This window comes from Lactuca sativa, chromosome 8 (assembly GCF_002870075.4).
Source record: "Lactuca sativa cultivar Salinas chromosome 8, Lsat_Salinas_v11, whole genome shotgun sequence".
NCBI lineage: Eukaryota > Viridiplantae > Streptophyta > Magnoliopsida > Asterales > Asteraceae > Lactuca > Lactuca sativa.
Genome location: NC_056630.2, coordinates 110,370,134 through 110,392,273, shown reverse-complemented (window position 1 = coordinate 110,392,273; position 22,140 = coordinate 110,370,134). Strand labels below are relative to the sequence as shown.

Sequence of the window (22,140 nt, the reverse complement as noted above, 5' to 3'; positions counted from 1 at the left end):
GCACTTGTATGTAAAGATAGTATTCATCTCGTAAATTTTTTCTTTTTTTTTGGAAACAATGAATGAAAATGGGATGCAAAAACTAGAAAATATTTTTGGGTTTTATAGATTGTAAAATGCAGAATGCAAGAAAAAGAAAATAAGAAGACTAAAATCTTTTTGAGTTTTTTTTGCATGAATATGAACATGAAATGCATGGATAAACCTAATGTACAACTGTACCCCTCCCCAAGCTTAAAGATAAGCATCGTCCCCGATGCTCGGAGAGTGTGGAACAACCTAATCACCGGAAGGTGGTGAGGGATGGTAGTCGGTTCGGGTAAGGTCCAAAGCAGTTATAAGTGCACACATATTGAATTTTAAAGCAAAATATGAACGATTAAAGATATGGAAAGAATTTACCGAATCGTTCTTGGAGACTTGCAGTTGGTGGTGAGAACCTCCTCTTCAACCTCCCCAAGCTTGCCTACATAAAGTATCAAGCCCAAAGGCACAAAACAAATTGTGAAAATTTCGGACCTAAGGGTTCTTGGAAGAGAGAAATTGTTTTGGGGGTGAGTTATGGGTGAATGGGGTGATAAAAACCGACTTTAATACTTAAAACACATTTGGTCTACAGCACGAACACACGGCCCGTGTTGGGCATAAGGGAAAAATGGCACGGGTCGTGTACCCCTCTGACTGCGAAAATGTTTGCCTCGTTTGAACACGACCCGTATTCAATATAAGGCAAAAATGAACACGGGCCGTGTATGGCTCTGTTTGCCACTTCCCACTTTTTGAACCCAAAAAATCCCTCTAATTCAAACGAAATGGTTTTGCATCCCGATGTCCGTTTGGTGATTTAAAAACATGCTTAAATGCATTTGGAACATTAAAAACCAAAAACTTCAAAGAAATGGAATTTTTTTAGAAATGACAAAAATACCCCCAGGTTGCCTCCCGGTAAGCTGCCCTTGTTTTAAGTCGTTGGCTCAACTTTGCCCCCGCATATGCTTCGTTCTAAGTATGTGGGCCTCTCCAACACATCAATCTTCTTGCCACCTCCTTCAACTGAACCTTCAACCTTCCTTTGGATTTCTTTTTGCAAAGAAACCAAAAAGGACTTAACCCTTTAATATCAGAGATTGTCCACTCAATCCTTTTTTGGTATTTGTTCAACATGGTTATCAACTCACTCTCTTCCTTCTTCGATAGTTTATTTGAGTTGATGACCGTTTGAGTGCTCTCCTTCTCGGCATGTATTAGCTTTAGAGGGTCCGGTGGAGTTTTTACTCTCGAATCTAGTGCTTGTTCTGCCGGTGGAAGGATTTTGACTTTGGTGGATGGCTTAGGTTATATATCATCACTCCTCACATGCTTCTTGTCATCAATAAACTCCAAACTCTCCAACACCTCATTGTCCATATCGACCTCCTTTGCAAGCTCTCTAGCTTTGTCCCTGTCTAGTTTTCCTTGCAAAACTAACTCTAGAAATTCATTGTTAGAAAAACTTAAACCCTTTTTAGTTGAGGGCTCGATAAAATTCACAAAATTGACGGATTGAACCTCGGAAGGAACGTTTTTTGCTTCATGAACATTGAAGTTGATAACTTGACCATCAAATTCCATACTTAAAGTTCCATTGTAGACATCAATTTTTGTTTTGGAAGTTTTAAGAAAAGGTCTACCTAAAAGTATGGAACTTGAACTTGGAGAGTCATCATCTCCCATATCTAAGACATAAAAATCAGTCGGGAAGATAAATTCATCGACTTGCACTAACATGTCCTCTAGTACACCCTTTGGGTGTACCAAAGACCGGTCGGCAAGTTGGATGATCACACTGGTTTTGCTTAATGTTCCTACACCAATTGATTTGAAAAGAGAATATGGTAGGACATTTACGGATGCACCTAGATCGAACATGGCTCGAGGTACATGAAGATTCCCCAATTTGCAAGGTACGGTAAAAACACCGGGATCCTTGCACTTTGGGGCATCCTCTTTTGCAAAACCGCGGATACATGTTCCCCAACTGTTACGACTTGATTTCCTTTTAATTTCTTTTTAGATACACAAAGATCCTTAAGGAACCTGCATATCAACGTACCTGCTTGATGGCCTCGAGGATTGGAATGTTGATTTGAACTCTCTTGAACATTTGCATGATCTCATTCTCCTCCCGTTCTTTCTTCGTGCTCTTTAATCTTTCGGGAAATGGAGCAGGTGTGGCTTTAGACTCAATGATGAAGGGCTTCTTTTCGATTGTTTTCTCTTCCTTCTTCTCTTTTTTGGTTGCCTCTTTGACCGCTATTTCCTCTTCTTTTTGATCAACCAACACTTTTGGACCATCATAACTCTTTCCACCTCCCAATGTGATGGCACACACGTTGTGCCTTGGGTTTGTTTCAGTTTGTACATGTAACTTTCCTTGAGATTCTAATTTGCTTAAGGAAGTAGCAAGTTGTAAAACTTGTTTCTCTAAGTTCTTTATGCTTGCTTTTGTCTCTTGTTGGAAAGCTTGTGTACTAGTTTCCAAACTCTTCACTATGTCCTCTAAGGACATACTTGATGAACCTGATTGTTGAGGAGGGTGTTGTGGTTGCCTTGGCTGAAAGTTTTGTGATGGAAAAGGTGGTCTTTGTTGGTATTGATGTGGTTGACTTGGTTGATAATTTCCTTGTTGATTTCCTCCCCAACCTTGATTGTTACTCCATCATTGATCACCCCGTGGCTGCTCATATCCCCTTTGATTAGACCCAAGAAAACCTCCCATGGCTTTTGCATCTTCATAATCTTCCTCTTGAAGTTGAGGGCACATGTCAGTTGGATGCCCCACTTGAGTACAAATACCGCATGGGCAGGGTGTGGGCTGCACATGATTTTTAGAAGTCTCTAACGTGTCTAAAATTGTTCATATTCATAGACTGCTCTGAATTTGTTTCTGAAATGATAGGCAGTTTTGTAAAAATCACCATAAATTGTAGAAAAATCATATCGAGATGTGCAAGTAGTCATTAGAAACGCATAATCCTGAATTACTTGCATATTAAACAGTTTTGAAAGATATTAATTTTAAGATGGTCAAAACAGTTTGTGAATAGGACTCAACTTTTATGTGAAAAGCTGAAGTATGAGTTTGAGTTATGATAAGGTGATTTAACTTGTATCCCCCCCCCCCCTAAAACTTGAAGAAAACTTGAAAATGTATGGGTATGAACTCACCTTGAGTGATTCCCTGAGATGAATGTTGAAAAAAAGAGGTTTCCAAGCAAGGAACACTTGAAAGATGCTTGAAGATTTGAAGATCCTAAGAACAAATATGTCGATATTTGTATGAGAAATCTATGATTCGAGTGAACGAGTGTAGAATACTTATGAGTAGGATGGAGATACTTACCAAAAGTAGATGAAAATCTTGAGATCAGCCCTTGAAATCTCAAGTTTGAGAGAGTAAAAATGAGAGAGTGATGTGTTTGCTTTTGATGAAAGGGAGAACTTCTTGGAGGAGAGATAAGGGTTTTTCCAGCCTTTGATCAAGATAACTTGCTAGAGAAGAGTGTGAGAGGACAAATAGTTGACTAGCTAGAAGTGATAGTGACTGGAGGTTGTCATAGAGTGGGTATGGGAGGTAGCTTGTATCATTACTTTATGGGAAAGTCAACACTCCAAATCAATATCTTGCACAAAATATATTATTCTTAGATAAAGATTTCCCCCAAAATGTGATTAAAATATGAATATATAGGATCTTATATGTCAAAATATGAGTTTGGTTGAAAATCCCATGTTAAAATCATGAAAAACGGGCTTAAAACGCGAAAGTGGTCGAAAACCGGAACCAAGAAGCGAAGTTGCGAGGTTCAGTCCTTAAGAACCGAGAGGGAGGGCTTGGTCCCAAGGTTATCGCATGCGAAACTTGCTGACAGGAACCAAAAGCGAAGGCAGGCGACAAGCACAGGCGAAGGCGAAGACGGAGGCGGAGTGGGCTTCGGGTTCGGTCTCGGTGATTCGGTTCACTCGGAGTTGTTTCGGCTTGTCAGGGTCTCGGTCTGAAAGGAACCTTCGGCTTTGGCTCTTAGCAACTTCGGTTCTTAGGGTTCGGTTTCTAGGGTTTCAGTCCTAATTAGTTGTTTTTCACATAAACTTTTCGTTTTGAGCGGTTTTTGACTAAGTTAAGGGTCGGGATGCCCCGAGAGTTCATGAAAAGTTGAAAGAGGGTTTTGAGAGAGATTTAAGAGAGGTTTGTTTGTGACCTTTGCAAGTGTTTAACTTTGAAATGAAAGGTTTGTAAACCCCGTTTTTCCTTGTTATGAGCGTTATGAAGGGTATGTATTAATGTTTTATCGAGTAGTTCCATCACTTACCCTGATTAGGGTTTAGATTTTTTCTGAACACATGAAGACTCTCAGTAAATACTTTGCATTAGAATGGTGTGTTGTACAATAGTAACATAATGTAAACCCTAATATACAAGGGTTAATTGAGTTGGCTGGTTTGACTTGTTGAGTTTCTTTGACTTTGACTTGACCAGAAAGTGACAGTTGTCACAATATATATATATATATATATATATATATATATATATATATATATATATATATATATATATATGACAGTTCACTTGAGATTAAAAAAAAGTTGAGATCTTGAGATTCAATCTCAGCCACATATTTCTCATTAACGTTCTAACGTTGCAGCGTAGCGACAACAACAGGGTATGCATAATCATAAATGATTATATGGCAGAAATGTATAATCATATATGATTATACATGTTTATACGTATATGTCTAATCATAAATGATTATACATATACATACATATATATATATATATATATATATATATATATATATCAGTCTGTTTACAGACTGATTAATCATATATGATTATGACAGTTGGTGGTAGAAGAGGTGGTGGTGACGGAGGTGATAGTGGTGGGGTCAACTGGTGTCAGAGGTGATGGTGGTATGGTGATGGAGGAAAAAGGAACTGTAACGCCCCGTTCTAAGAGTAGTTAATTATGGTTCCCCGAGATCAAAAGAGTAAGGGCGTTTCGGTCTTTTATGGGCAATGGGTTTTATTCGAGAAGGTTTCGGGTCGGGTGTGTTGCTAGAAGCGTAGGGCTTCTCGCCACCTTTTCGTGGATATAAAGTTCATCGGAAACGGACTTAGAATAAAGGAGCTATGGCACTTTGAAGGTATTGTCACTTATGGCACTTATTAGAAAGAGTTGGCAAGGAAAGGCCATGCATGCAAGGGACACGCGTGGGTACGCCCAGCGTAAGGCTGGGTTACGCCCAACGTAGAGTGATTAAATGAACACGGGTGTTGGGGGCGTACGCCCAGCGTATAGGATGTACGCCCAACTGGTGACACCAATCTTGTACGCCCAGCGTATAGGATGTACGCCCAGCTGGTGACAACAACAGGGTATGCATAATCATAAATGATTATATGGTAGAAATGTATAATCATATATGATTATACATGTTTATACGTATATCAGTCTGTTCACAGACTGATTAATCATATATGATTATGACAGTTGGTGGTAGAAGAGGTGGTGGTGACGGAGGTTATAGTGGTGGGGTCAACTGGTGTCAGAGGTGGTGGTGCTAGCGATGTGGTGGTATGGTTACGGAGGAGAAAGGACCTGTAAAGCCCCTTCTAAGAGTAGTTAATTATGGTCCCCCGATATCAAAAGAGTAAGGGCGTTTCGGTCTTTTAAATTTCGTCGGATACGGACTTAGAATAAAGGAGCTATGGCACTTTGAAGGTATTGTCACTTATGGCACTTATTAGAAAGAGTTGGCAAGGAGAGGCCATGCATGCAAGGGACACGCGTGGGTACGCCCAGCGTAAGGCTGGGTTACGCCAAGCATAGAGTGATTAAATGAACGCGGGAGTTGGGGGCGTACGCCAAGCGTACGTCCAGTATCCAGAAACCCTAATTTTAGGGCCAGCCGCTATATAAGGAACCTTATGGTTCCAACCCCAGCCTCTACATCTGCCCTCTTACCCTCAGAAAACCCTAAGAAGCCGTTATATCTCCATTGTTGTGGGTATTTGACCTTGGAAAGCTTGGTTTGGCAAAGGAGAGCCTAGAAGAAGAAAGAGGAAGTTGTCAAGGAAGGAGTGGGGTGGCTGCACCTCGTAGATCTGGAAAGGCATCATCTTTTGGAGCCCTTTTGAGGTATAAAGTCTCTTGCTTGACAATTATATTGTGTAGATCTATGTGTTGTGGAGTTTTGACACCAATCTTGTACCAAAAACCTCATCTTGATGCATGATGCGAGTTGGTCGAGATTAGTTGTCCTTCCAGACCTTAAGAGAGGTCTTGAGTGAGAAAAATGAGGTCCCAATGGTTTTGGTTGTCCCATGTAAGAAGTAGGAGGGTCTTAATGGGTTAAGACCTTGGGTTAAAGACTTTATGGGCGTCCCAAGTATTAAAGTTTGAGACTTTATGAATCCTAGGCATATTTGGTCTATGGATCTGAAGTTTGGGCTTAAGAGCTTAAGCCATTAAGAACTTATGGAGGATTGTAGTTCAGCGAGGTTACGCCCCACGTAAATGGTAGTACCCCCAGCGTAGTGGGTCTGTGTCCCGATTCCAATCCGTAAACATTGGTGTACGCCCAGCGTACCAAGAAGGGTACGCCCCGCGTACTCCCTCTGTTGGGTTGTGACTTTGGGCCTTAAGTGTTTGGCCTGTTATTGGGCTAATAGGGCTTGGGCCGTGACTGAATATTATGGATGGAGTATTTTGGGCTTAATAATTATTATGGACCTTGGATCTAGGACCATTTGGTGAGGTGGGCCCAATTTAGTAAATTGGGCTTTGCCAGAGGATTTGACTTTGGGTCTTGGCCCAATGAGAGGATGATGGACTTAATGAATATTGTGGGCCCTTGGTCTAGCAAGTTGTGATGGTTTCTTATGTGACGATTTTCATATGATAGTTGGGATTTTTTCCGGCGAGACAGCAGTTAGAGATTTGCAGGATTCCGGCAGTTTCAAGGTGAGTTTTCCTCACTGTACTCAAGGGTCTAAGGCACCAAGGCCGGCCCTTTAAATTGTTGTTAGAGCCTGTTATGTTATGTGATGATATGCTTGCTAGTATCCTGGTAGATAGGATAGTGTTATGAGGATATGCTTTGTTAGCTTAGCATCCTATAGAAATGGATAGTTGTATGACGGCTAGTTTTGTTGCATCAGCGCCCTGGTAGTTGGGTAGTGATTATTTATAGACCGGTAGTTGGTCTTGCCTTATGCACACTGGTAGGAGGTTACCTGCGGGTTATGTATGTTGAGCAGTAGCAGAGGGTATTCCATCCCGATAGGATGATAGGGCCCTAGTATGTTGGTTCTGTAGAGCGTTATGTAGTTGCCTGTTATGTGTGCATGTCTGCTAGTGTAGATTGGCATTCCAACCCGATGGTTGTGGGCCAGGAGTATTCCATCCAGGTAGGATGATTGGAATCGTAGTATGTTGGCATTCCAACCCGATGGTTGAGGGGCCTGGGGTATTCCATCCCGAGGGATGATTGGACCCATAGTAATAGTAGTAGTAGTAGTAGTTACTGTATGTATAGGAAGTGGGGCATTCCAACCCGATGGTTGTGGGCCAGGAGTATTCCATCCCGGTAGGATGATTGGACTCATAGTACGTTGGCATTCCAACCCGATGGTTGAGGGGCCTGGGGTATTCCATCCCAAGGGATGATTGGACCCATAGTAGCTATTGTTGTACATATAGGTGTTTGGGCATTCCAACCGGATGGTTGTGGGCCGAGAGTATTCCATCCTAGTAGGATGATTGGGCTCGTGTTATGTAGGCATTCCAACTCGATGGTTGAGGGCCAAGGGTATTCCAACTGGAAGGTTGATTGGACCCGAAGTATGTTGTTCTTTGCTGTATGTGTATGATTATGTGTGTATGAGTACTTTGGGGGAACTCACTAAGATTTCGGGCCTACAGTTGTGGTTTATTGTTTCAGGTGCTTCAGGAGATCGTGGCAAGGCAAAGGCATGATCGTACCGCTCCTCATGTTTATGCTTTATGTAATATGATTCTGGGGAAAATACTCTGATGTTTAAACTATTTTGAAAACAAGATGTATGATCGTAACGGTTTTTGAATGAATTAAAATGTTTTAATTTGGTTGAAATTTTTGGTCGTTACAAGTTGGTATCAGAGCCTTGGTTTGAGTGAATTTGAGAAACATTCGTGTGGATGCAGTCTGAGAGGTTTTCAAAAAAATGGTTTTCAAAATAAGTAAAAGAGGACGCAGCGGGTACGATCAGCTTGAGCCAGTAAGTTACCCGAAAATACCATACAAGTTATTTTGTTTTTAGATATGTTAGAACAACATGCTAGTACTAGGCTAGGGATCTTCAGGAATTGCACGATAGAGTTGCCTGATTTATGATGTCTGCTAGCCTAGGGTTTCCTTGTTATGAGTTATTCAGTATTCCTCTAGGGATGAGGATTTAGTGCTTGCTATGTATGTTTGTGCTTAGGGCATTGTGGTGATACTTGGGACAAATATGGGTAGCTGTGGAAGGTAGTATGGGCCCGTACTACTGAAAGCACAGGACCCATACGCGTGTCAAGGAAGTCACAACCCTTAGGTTGTTGATTGGAGGTTAGTTCTCGGTGGTTATGCGGGGAATCTGAGATTGTTATGGTTCATTTCAGTATGGCGGATGCGAGATGTGTGGAGGCAGGATCCGGTTTGGGATCGGGATCAGGAGAGGGTGGTCGGGATTGACCCGTACCACCCGAAGTCATTGGCCACATGAGTACTGATGAGTTGGACGCTAGGATACGTGATATCCTACAGGAGGAGGTTGCTGCTATGTTCCGAGCTGAGTTGTCGGAACTGTTTGGGTCGATCAAGACCGTCATGGTTGAGTATTTTGATGAGCGTTATGCATCTCTTGCAGAGACAGCAGCCGCGGCAGCCGCAGATGCTATGGCAGCGGCAGGGGGAGGAGCCAGTCGGAGTTTTCAATATCGGGATTTAGACAATATGAAGCCCCCTACTTTTGATGGTGTTTAGGATCCAATCGTTGCTATGAGGTGGTTGTCAGACATGGAGGGTTGCTTCTTCACGTGTTCATGCTCTGCGGATCAGAGCGTGAGGTGTGCTCTGAACCTTCTAAGGCTCGGGGAGAAGGATTTGTGGACGTTGACCACGGGATCTTATTCTGATGTGCAGCGAGCTGCGGTTTCGTGGGATCGGTTCCAGGAAATGTTCAGTACTCGTTACGTTCCGCAGGTTGAGAAAGAGAGGTTGGCTCAGGAGCTCTTGGAACTGAAGCAGGGTTTAGAGTCAGTGACAGAGATCACCAGGATGTTCTGCGATGTTTTTCCCGAAGTTTGCTTCAGAGCAGGCTCAGATGTCTCGATATCTGAGTATGCTCAAGAAGGACATCAGGTATTTTGTATCCACGTAGAGGTGTAGTACCTTATTGGAGTTGCATGAAGCCGCAAGGCGGCGCAAGTTAGAGTTTGAGCTCCAATTGAGAGAGCAGAGGCAGGCCCCGGTGCAGTCGCAGCCTGCACCGAAGCGGATGAGACCCGTTGATTATCGACAAGGAGGTCCGACGAGTCGCACTTGTGGGAAGTGCGGCAAGGTGCACGAGGGTAGTTGTCGTTCTTCTTCGGGGTGCCACAAGTGTGGCAAGGAGGTCTACATAGCTAGGGATTGCAGGCAACAGGCTCCAGCTGCTGGAGTTCGACTTTGTTATCATTGTGATCAGGCGAGCCATATAAAGGCCCAGTGTCCTCTACTGGCTGCCAGGTCAGTACAGGCCCCAGCGCCAACCACTTTGAGACTTACCGACGGAGGTCAGGGTCGAGCAGAGCCTCCGAAGGCTCCAGGGCGTGCTTATCAGCTTGTGACCGAGGATATCAGATCTGAGCCAGAGGTGTCAGTCGGTATGTTTTTCTGCTTTATCTTATTTATGATGTGATTGTGGGTTGTCGTTTCTTGCATGAGATGTTTACTGTTGAATGTATTAGAGGTGAGCGAGCAATGAGGGTTCTTAGAGGGTTATCATCCAGTGTGGAATTCATGAGAAAGGAAGGTTATGGTTCAAGAATTTGAGAACTTTCAATAGGAACTTAGTTTCCTCGAAGTTCGGGGTATCAGTGGGTTTGATTGAGCATGTGTGTTAGCTTCGCTGCAGCGGGTGGTGGTTAGTGCCCAAAGTGGGGGAGAATTGGAAATTCTCGGATAAGCCGTTGGTTGTAGAAGGTTGCCTGGAGCGGTTTGAGCATTGGTCATGGGGATGATGCGATGAGGCGGTTCAAGTAAGGGATTGCATGTGTCAAGGAAATGAGACAGGTTATGTGTGGGTCGCTGGATATGCGACCAGCCTCGGAGTATGTATGCATGATATGGGATAGCGGTGAGCACCGCTAAGAGGTAATGTATAGCGAGGATCTGTTGAGATGGCAGTGTTGGCTGATGCGTAGGCATGTTTTCAATCTCCTTGGAAGATGAGAGGGATAGTGACTCCAGATCGGAGGTTTGGTCAGAGGAAAGTGGGATAGCAGGTAATAGACTCGGGAGTAGTCTGGTCCGGTAACGAGAATTGTGTAAGTGATTGCAGTCGGAGGTCAAGGACCTAGAGATCGTGATAGAGAGGTATGAATGGGGTTACACTCAGATGTGGCGAACCGAAGAGTTCGGGGGGGGGGGGGGGGGGGGACGCAAGGATAGGGTCCTTGGTTCCAAGTATGGTTATAGGTTGAGTTATGTATATGGAGGTATTCCAATCTGGGGTATTCCATCATGAGGATGACCAGACCCTATGATTGATTGGACCTGATGTGTTTGGTATTCCAACCCAAGGGTTGATTGGACCAAACATGTGTTGGGATGCGAGGGTATTCCATCCTGGGGATGAGCGGACCTGTCGTAAGCATACTTGGTATTCCGGCCCGAGGCTGATTGGGACAGGTGTAAGTGTTGGTTTGGTAAGAGTATCGATGTATGTTCGGTCGGATATGAGTTAAGAGAGAGACCAAGTGTGGTCGGCAGCAAAGTAGGACTCGTGGTCCTGTTTTCAAGTTGGGAATTCGGGTTCCCACGGTTGAGTAGTTCTTTTCCACAGTAATAGGAAGAGGTAAGGGGATGGTTAGTTTGGACTACCCGTCTGGGAGACGGATCCAATTTAACTTTCTGGGTTCAAGGCTTCCGGAGAGGTAAGTATTGAGTTTGCATGAGAAGGAGTAGCTAACTCTTCGAGAGGGAGATCCAACGGGACTAGTCTCCCTTGGTGGTCGTCACGCTTTAGGTCGTGAATGTGCTTTTCAGGTTATGGATAGCCAGAGTTGGCAATTGAGATTCAATCTCAGCCACATATTTCTCATTAACGTTCTAACGTTGCAGCGTAGCGACAACAACAGGGTATGCATAATCATAAATGATTATATGGCAGAAATGTATAATCATATATGATTATACATGTTTATACGTATATGTCTAATCATAAATGATTATATATATATATATATCAGTCTGTTCACAGACTGATTAATCATATATGATTATGACAGTTGGTGGTAGAAGAGGTGGTGGTGACGGAGGTGATAGTGGTGGGGTCAACTGGTGTTAGAGGTGATGGTGGTATGGTGACGGAGGAAAAAGGAACTGTAACGCCCCGTTCTAAGAGTAGTTAATTATGGTTCCCCGAGATCAAAAGAGTAAGGGCGTTTCGGTCTTTTATGGGCAATGGGTTTTATTCGAGAAGGTTTCGGGTCGGGTGTGTTGCTAGAAGCGTAGGGCTTCTCGCCACCTTTTCGTGGATATAAAGTTCATCGGAAACGGACTTAGAATAAATGAGCTATGGCACTTTGAAGGTATTGTCACTTATGGCACTTATTAGAAAGAGTTGGCAAGGAAAGGCCATGCATGCAAGGGACACGCGTGGGTACGCCCAACGTAAGGCTGGGTTACGCCCAACGTAGAGTGATTAAATGAACACGGGTGTTGGGGGCGTACGCCCAGCGTATAGGATGTACGCCCAGCGTACGTCCAATATCCAGAAACCCTAATTTTAGGGCCAACCACTATATAAGGAACCTTATGGTTCCAACCCCAGCCTCCACATCTGCCCTCTTACCCTCAGAAAACCATAAGAAGTCGTTTTTTCTCCATTGTTGTGGGTATTTGACCTTGGAAAGCTTGGTTTGGCAAAGGAGAGCCTAGAAGAAGAAATAGGAAGTTGTCAAGGAAGGAGTGGGGTGGCTGGAGCTCGTAGATCTGGAAAGGCATCATCTTTTGGAGCCCTTTTGAGGTATAAAGTCTCTTGCTTGACAATCATATTGTGTAGATCTATGTGTTGTGGAGTTTTGACACCATTCTTGTCCCAAAAACCTCATCTTGATGCATGATGCGAGTTGTTCGAGATTAGCTGTCCTTCCAGACCTTAGGAGAGGTATTAAGTGAGAAAAATGAGGTCCCAATGGTTTTGGTTGTCCCATGTAAAAAGTAGGAGGGTCTTAATGAGTTAATACCTTGGGTTAAGGACTTTATGGGCGTCCCAAGTAATAAAGTTTGAGACTTTATGAATCCTAGGCATATTTGGTCTATGGATCTGAAGTTTGGGCTTAAGAGCTTAAGCCATTAAGAACTTATGGAGGATTGTAGTTCAGCGAGGTTACGCCCCGCGTAAATGGTAGTACCCCCAGCGTAGTGGGTCTGTGTCCCGATTCCAATCCGTAAACATTGGTGTACGCCCAGCGTACCAAGAAGGGTACGCCCCGCGTACTCCCTCTGTTGGGTTGTGACTTTGGGCCTTAAGTGTTTGGCCTGTTATTGGGCTAATAGGGCTTGGGCCGTGACTGAATATTATGGATGGAGTATTTTGGGCTTAATAATTATTATGGACCTTGGATCTAGGACCATTTGGTGAGGTGGGCCCAATTTAGTAAATTGGGCTTTGCCAGAGGATTTGACTTTGGGTCTTGGCCCAATGAGAGGATGATGGACTTAATGAATATTGTGGGCCCTTGGTCTAGCAAGTTGTGATGGTTTCTTATGTGACGATTTTCATATGATAGTTGGGATTTTTCCGGCGAGACAGCAGTTAGAGATTTGCAGGATTCCGGCAGTTTCAAGGTGAGTTTTCCTCACTGTACTCAAGGGTCTAAGGCACCAAGGCCGGCCCTTTAAATTGTTGTTAGAGCCTGTTATGTTATGTGATGATATGCTTGCTAGTATCCTGGTAGATAGGATAGTGTTATGAGGACATGCTTTGTTAGCTTAGCATCCTATAGAAATGGATAGTTGTATGACGGCTAGTTTTGTTGCATCAGCGCCCTGGTAGTTGGGTAGTGATTATTTATAGACCGGTAGTTGGTCTTGCCTTATGCACACTGGTAGGAGGTTACCTGCGGGTTATGTATGTTGAGCAGTAGCAGAGGGTATTCCATCCCGATAGGATGATAGGGCCCTAGTATGTTGGTTCTGTAGAGCGTTATGTAGTTGCCTGTTATGTGTGCATGTCTGCTAGTGTAGATTGGCATTCCAACCCGATGGTTGTGGGCCAGGAGTATTCCATCCAGGTAGGATGATTGGAATCGTAGTATGTTGGCATTCCAACCCGATGGTTGAGGGGCCTAGGGTATTCCATCCCGAGGGATGATTGGACCCATAGTAATAGTAGTAGTAGTAGTAGTAGTTACTGTATGTATAGGAAGTGGGGCATTCCAACCCGATGGTTGTGGGCCAGGAGTATTCCATCCCGGTAGGATGATTGGACTCATAGTACGTTGGCATTCCAACCCGATGGTTGAGGGGCCTGGGGTATTCCATCCCAAGGGATGATTGGACCCATAGTAGCTATTGTTGTACATATAGGTGTTTGGGCATTCCAACCGGATGGTTGTGGGCCGAGAGTATTCCATCCTAGTAGGATGATTGGGCTCGTGTTATGTAGGCATTCCAACTCGATGGTTGAGGGCCAAGGGTATTCCAACTGGAAGGTTGATTGGACCCGAAGTATGTTGTTCTTTGCTGTATGTGTATGATTATGTGTGTATGAGTACTTTGGGGGAACTCACTAAGATTTCGGGCCTACAGTTGTGGTTTATTGTTTCAGGTGCTTCAGGAGATCGTGGCAAGGAAAAGGCATGATCGTACCGCTCCTCATGTTTATGCTTTATGTAATATGATTCTGGGGAAAATACTCTGATGTTTAAACTATTTTGAAAACAAGATGTATGATCGTAACGGTTTTTGAATGAATTAAAATGTTTTAATTTGGTTGAAATTTTTGGTCATTACAGGAACGAGTTGTGCTACATAATTATTTATGATTATAATAGGCCTACCGTACTGGTATGCCAGAGAATTAGAGCGGAAAATGTAAAATATGTGGCTGAGGTATATGATTATGACATTTGGTGGCAGAAGAGGTGGTGGTGACGGATGTGGCGGCAATATAAGTGATGGAGGTGACAGTGGTGGGGTTGACTAGCGTCAGAGGTGGTGGCGGTTGTGGTGGTGGGGATGGCAGCGGAGGAGAAAGGAACAGTTTGTGTTATATAATCATTTATGATTATAACAGGCCTACTGCAACGGTACGCCGAAAGGTTAGAGCGACAAATGTAAAATATGTGGTTGAGGTTGAATATATATATATATATATATATATATATATATATATATATATATATATATATATAGGATTAGGATCAAATGTGAATCACAATTATTGTATGAATGTATGACCAAATTATAACCATTAGATTAAAAGAACGAAAAGATATGATTTTAAGGTACATGTTATTAATATGGACTAGCATTTATTGTATAACTACAATTAATTAATTATATGAGTAAATATATTATTTTAGTAAGAGAGAGAGAATGGAAAAATTACCTACATTTTAGGCAACAAAGTCAAATTAATTAATGTAAATTAAAATTTAAAAATACAAATTAAGATTAGTTAAAAGTTTCCAGAATTCAATTTCTCTTATTATCATTCTCATTCTGGAAAAATAACTTTTTAATTCAATTTCCATTCTTTTCGTGATCATTCGTGCATTCTTTAGGAATATGGTATACTAAATTTTGCATATTTGAAATTCTTTTGGTTGATTTTGTTGATTATTCTCCACTCTTTAAGAATACAAACTAATAGTTTTGAAATTAACTTTTGAGGTCAATTTTCTTGGAGATTGTTTTGAACGTTCTCAAATGGTACAATTAAATTTTCATTCCTATCGTTCTTATTCTTGGAGAATAAGATATGAATTACAAGTTTATAATCGATATTCTTTAAGCATAATATTAACAATCTTAAAAAAAATACATATTCTTGAAGAATAAGAAACTAATTACAAGTGCATAACTTACATTCTTGAATAATAATTTAACATTTTTGAAAGAAAAATAACATGAAATAAATAAAGAAGATAAATAACAAGTACAAAAACACGACATTCTTGTAAGAATGAACATAATTTACAATTCCAAATATGATATTCTCGTAAGAATGAATTTAAATTATGTTGGGTTTATGAAAAACTGGTAAGCATATGAAGAAAACACTTCACGATTAAAGAAAAGAGCCCATTTTTTCCCTACAATTATCCCTTGCTTGTGTTTTTAAAAAAATCAAAAACCTAGGCTCTAGAAAAGCCATCACTTTTTAGTTGAGTCCATATGCTTTGTTAATTGATGCTCCTCAATTATGTTAGAGTACCTAAACACACACACACAAAAAAAAATCATGTTAATTTAAGGCTATATGAAATAAAGTTTTAAAAAGGACAAGATGAAAATAAAAATCACCAAAACAGAGCTAATAATTTTTATCCAACACTTAAAATTATCCATCCCAGAAATTAATTATATTAAAAAAGAAGTTTAGATTATAATTTTATAGAAAAAGAAAACAATATTCAAAGTCGGTTACACGAAACAAGCAATAACACGAGCATAGTCACATGGAACACATAATGTTTCTGTAAGTGGAACAAAAACGAAATGAGGATCGAACATTTCTAAAATTCTGTACAATAAAGATAGATTCATTCGGAACACGATCTTGATACACGAAACACTATACCACATAATCTACTAATAAAAACAGTATATTTAAAACACAATATATTTAAACTAGCTTCACTTCATAAAGTTGATGCTGAACAAAAGAAATTCACCATCAGAATAGTTTAACCAAATGAATTGAATTGTATATAATGAATAAAGTGAGTGAGTAAAATCAATTTATTAATATTAAAGAATCGGCAGGTTATTTCCCATCGGCGATACAAACTTCCAACAATTTTAGTGCATTGAGTTAAATCAATTATTTGCACCCTCCTTATTTAATTGATACAACTAGAAGTAAAAAAACAATTGATCCAAAGGAAAAAAACAATCGGTGTTCGAAATTGATTTTGTGAAATACATAACCGATCGATATCAAGAAAAAAACAATTAGAGATTGAAGTCGATTTTGTGGAATTAACGTACCATCTAGCAATGCCGTTCCCATTGGTGTTCCAAATCAATAGCCAAATCGGTACAAAATTGAAGACGATGGCACTAAAGTGGTGATTTTGAACCATGAACATGATAACGTGAAGCAATGATGATGAATTGAAATGAATAGTGTTAAGAAGACGATAAATATATAAAATCTATAACTGGTCCATTATTTAAGGAAAAATAGATATAAATATATAATTAATTTTTTTGTTATCAAAATAATTGATTAGTCCAAAATTGGTTATACATTCACACAATAATTAGAGTTTATATATGAATCTAACTCTTTCTCTCTCTCTCTCTCTCTCTCTCTCTCTCTATATATATATATATATATATATATATATATATATATATATATATATATATAGGGCTAGGTTCAAATGTTCTTGACATCTATTGTGTGCCCGTATGCACAAATCTGGACCAACGGATGGAATAGAATCAATGATCTTGATCTGAGGGTCTATGATATTAAAATAGGGTAACATGTACCATATAATCACATAAATTTCAACATAAGGGTATTTTGGTCAATTAACCTATATTAAAAAAGGAAATTTCCAGATTTTAAGGGATAATTAATACCCTTATTTTTAAAAATCTAAATTTTTTAAATTTAATTCAAATATAATTTTTAATAATATCCGATTTCATTCTGTTAGAATGACATAAAAATCAACCATAAACTAGTAAATATATTTTTGATTTTATTCTTGCAGAATATGATTATATTCAATATTTATATATATTAACATGCTTAAAGAATTACAGAATATATTATCAACACTAACATTTTATAAAGAATACATGTCTTCTTGCACTAATAATATATCAAATAATTACATTGTATGATTGTGATACAAAGAACATTCTTGAATAATAACAAAATTCTGAAAGAATAACAAGTGTAATTCTTTAAAACATAACAAGATTCTTAAAATGTGAGTGTGATCAATCTTTGATTCATTCTTCAAGCATTTCCTATCATGTCTTCAAACCATTCTTCAATCAATTCCTATAAAAAATGCAACAAAAACTAAGAATGGTTAAAAAAAAATATCGTATTCTTTAAGAATGACTTTACTGAACTTGTTCATTCTGTGGAAAAATACCATAGCAAATCTATTACAAAAAAGGCAAACACAAATTCTAAAAGAATCATTAACTCTAAAGTGCAATTACCATTACTGCACTACCATTATTCTGACAGAATATATATATGTCATTTTAAATTTTGGCAGAATGCATACAATATTTTAAATTGGCAATGTGGGTTGTAATTCTGATAGAATATAGCAAACATTAAAAAATTGTAACTTATTCTAATAGAATGTAATCTTCAAAGTATAAATTTTGATAGAATGTAGTAAACATTAAAAAAATGTAATTTACTCTAACAGAATGTAATCTTCAAATCAAATATATTCTAACAGTATGTTATTTTACTTATCCTATCTTGCAATGTTTTTTTTTATTTTTCCTGTCTTGCAAATAAACTAATTGACATATAAATAATTAACCAAAAACATAATCGGAAGACATGAATAAAAAAAATACCTAGATTTCACCGGAGAAGAAGAATCAGCGACCACCACCACATCCTCTCCACCTCCTGACCTGCTTCGATCGGAGCAACAGCCCCACCTCGTTGCTTCTCCTTTTGTTCTTCGGTCTAGTCACTCATCGGAGATCGATACCTCCTCCCCTCGCTTTCTTTCTCTTCTGTTCCCATTGATCAAGGCCTATGAAGAATCGACTTCATTGTTGATTTCTTTGCCCCATCGGAACCCCTCCTACACTCTGATGCCCTCTGATCGAACCTCTAGCACATCTCCCTTTCTACGGTAGCCCAAAACCTCCGAAACCCCGCTGAATAGCAGGGACCAATGCTGGGAAAACGAGAGGGAGGATAAATCGTTGTATACGTGATCAGCTAGGGTTTTTTTCAACAGATTTTGACTACATCCCATATTTAAAGGAATAATAAAGAACATATTAATTATCTACCATATTTAAATATGCCAAGATTACTATAATACCCTTAAATGATTTATTTAATAATTAATTATTTCCTGAATTCTTATTGGTGCACACAGTCACACAATAGTTGTCAAAAACATTTGAACCTATATATATATATATATATATATATATATATATATATATATATATATATATATATATATATATATATATATATATATATATGGGCTTAGGGAATATATGGTTGTCATGTACCTAACCTTATATATAGAACCCTCCAAATTTTGTAGTTTTGATCCATTTATATCCAAACTAATCGTGATATCTCTTTTACTATTCTTCCTTAATCATGTGACTTGCTAAATCGATCAAATTTTTGTTCTTTTTCTTCATTGTGTGTAAAAACTTAAAGCATTAAAAGTCATGACTATTTAATCAAACCTACTAAATTCTAAATCAAAAACTAATAGAATAAAAGATAAAAGAAGAACATGTCATAACTCATCAAGTTTTTCACAAAATCATTGGATATAGTTTTTCAATTTAAAGACAAAATGCTTGAGTTATATTTGTTAAAAAATATTGGTTTTTTATTTTCTCTATAAACTTCAATAATTATTTGCAATAAAAATATATATAATTGATCTTTTCCATTCCATAATTGAACTTAATTGAATGGTTTTCTATTAAAACAAAACTAAAAAATGAAATTGAATTTGTTTTGTTTAAAACTAGGTCGTTTAAAATGGTTTATACCTAAGCTTAGGTACATAACAGTCACATATTCACTTTCTATATATATATATATATATATATATATATATATATATATATATATATATATATATATATATATATATATATTACAAAATACAATAATATGTGTCGAATACAATCATAAGGGTCGGATTATGAATATTACAATAAATACACATTAACAATTATTACATGTGAATTCCATCTTATGTTTATGTTATCCTAACATATATGCTTCTTATTGTTATCCATTTTGAATTATTATTTATCTTTATCTAAACAGCTTAATTATTTTCTTTCTTATAAATACTCATGTAATCATCTTCATTGAATTAGTTCAAGAAAAAATTATGTATTATCAAAATTATCATAGTATTATAATGAAACATAGGAATCCAAGCTTAGCTTTAAACAAAGAAGAAAACTGAAGGCAACGATTCCTTTTATCGAACATCGGGAGAGAAAGTTGTCATGTTACAATGATTGGCAAAACGAGATAAGCAATGCATTGTTTTCCTAAAACAAAAAAAATTGTTTTTGTTGATGACACAATCCATATATCGAAGGAAGACTGCATGTATAATGAAATTGGGATGATGTAAGGTTATGCAAGAGGATAGTCTGTAAGTGCAACATAGAAAGAAATCAAGGGTGGTGTAAAATATGCAATCACAACCAGGGACCATGTTTTGATTAGAAAGAAAGATTCGGAAAGGTAAATGCTCCATGAACGTATAAACTCAGAAGAATGATTACAATAATATGATATGAAGACATGACGATATCAACCTACTACTCGAAACTTAGGGGATTATTGGAAAAAAGTCAGTCAGTAAATCTCATGCCAACATGCTCCTGTCGTGGATTCACATGCGACGTAACAAAGGAGATCAACAATGTGAAAAGGAACATTTATACGAATTCTTGATAGGACTGAAAAAGGAATATGTAGCCTTAAAAACACAAATATTAAGCTTTAGTTTGCTTCTTACATTGGGATATGCATACCACTTGGTCAGTTAAGATGATCACCGAAGACAAATTGGGATTATTCGTATTGCAGCCAACAAATCGTTCCAAACTTCAGGAAAGAGTGATTTGAAGTACAATGATAAGAGAAATAATCATTGGCCCTCCAACAAAAAGAAAAGTGATGATCGTCAGTGCACTCATTGTCAAAATCCTAGACACATCATGGATGGATGCTTCAAGTTGATTCGATATCCATAATGGTGGATACCTAGAGCCTCTAACAAAAAATCCAACAGGAAAACTTAAAATGCATCTAGGACTATTGTTTAAGAATCGCTCATGCCTAGACTCACAAAATAGGAATAAGATAAACAGCTTCGCATGATCAGCAACTCAAATTCTAAAGAAATATGCCAATTTCTCTTGTAGAATATATGATATATAAAACTAAAACCCATGATTAGTTAGTCATTGACTCTGGAGCAAGTGAATGCATTACACATAGTAAGGAGTGGCTCAAAAATAATGAAAGAAGAAAACAACAATGCATATGTGACAATACGTAATGGGTACTCACTTCTCGTTAACGGAGTTAGAAATAAATATTTATCAGATAGTATTTGATCCGAATCTGACAATACCTAACAAATATTTTCTCCTTCGTTAGTAGGATTAATGAGCAAGATGGTTTGTACTACTTGTAGTCATTCAAGCCAAAAGGGACATCGATGGTGGCATAAACCTAGCATGAAGTATGGAACAGAGGATTAGATCATACGTCAGAAGGAGTTCCCAAGAAAATCCAAAAAATATGAGATTTAGGCAGTTTCAATAAATTTTGTGATTTATGTATTCATGCAAAAACAAAGTAGGCATACCCTTCCCACCAGTTCTCCAAAAACAATTAGATGTTCTGAGTTAATTCATGTGACATTTAGGGTGGTATCAACACGTCTCGTTTAATGGTTCACATGATTGTCCTTATATTTTTAATAATTATAGTCATAGAGTTTAGGTGTACCTCATGGAAAAGAAACTGAGAAGAAACATATTTTTAACTACGTTTCAGAAAATGGTTGAAACACAATTTGAGAAATGGAGTGAACAAATACGCACTGACAATGGGTTGTATTTTAATTTACGATAAATGCTAAAACTCTACAAAGATCATAAAATACTCCTTGAAACTTCTACATATATACACCATAGTAAAGTTGCATGATCGAAAGAAAGAACATACACTCTTTACAAATGGCTAGAACATTAAGATTTTAGGCTTCACTTCCAATTGAATTTTGGGGAGAGTGTGTCGTAATGGCAACGTACATGATAATTTTTTTCCCATTCAAGTATTGAGGAGAAAAATTCCTCATGAGACGTTTCTTGGAAAGATTCTATCGTATGTGAATTTTTGGATCTTCGATTGTCTTGAGTATGCTTGGATCTTCGATTGTCTTGATTATGCTCATGATCAAACAAGGAAGCATGAAAATTTTGATAAAAATGGAGGCCTTGCATATTTATCAGTTATCCAATAGGTCAAAAAAATGATACATGTTGTATCACCAGAAGAACCAAAAAATATATAACGACCGAGATGTAACCAGTGTAGAAAATAAATTTTCTTTTAGTGAAAATTATGAAGGTTACAACACAATTAATAAAAGAACACTTGGCTGATATTTTAAATGGTGTGTAAAATTTCATAGATAAAAGAACACAAAAGAATAAGTGTAAAACAAACACCCATGTAGAACTTAGCGGTAACCCTCAATAGTTGAACCCATTTGAACATATTACCGTGGAATCCAAAGCACAATAGCCCAATAGAAATAGTTACCAACACTAGAGAAATGAGGTCACTAGTCCAAGTCCCCATATTAGATCAAGGCCCTAACATCTTGATAAATTTCTTTCTAAT

General features: G+C 38.6%; 1 protein-coding gene across 1 annotated transcript; it reads right to left on the bottom strand.

The window, feature by feature from the left end:
• Positions 1 to 1,335: 1,335 nt before the first annotated feature.
• LOC128127814 (uncharacterized) lies at positions 1,336 to 2,548 on the bottom strand. The gene is made up of 2 exons (XM_052766514.1): positions 2,093 to 2,548; positions 1,336 to 1,983 (listed from the first exon to the last, which is right to left on the bottom strand). The coding sequence occupies exons 1-2, from the start codon at positions 2,546 to 2,548 to the stop codon at positions 1,336 to 1,338; spliced, it is 1,104 nt and encodes a 367-aa protein (XP_052622474.1).
• Between the last annotated feature and the right edge of the window lie 19,592 nt (positions 2,549 to 22,140).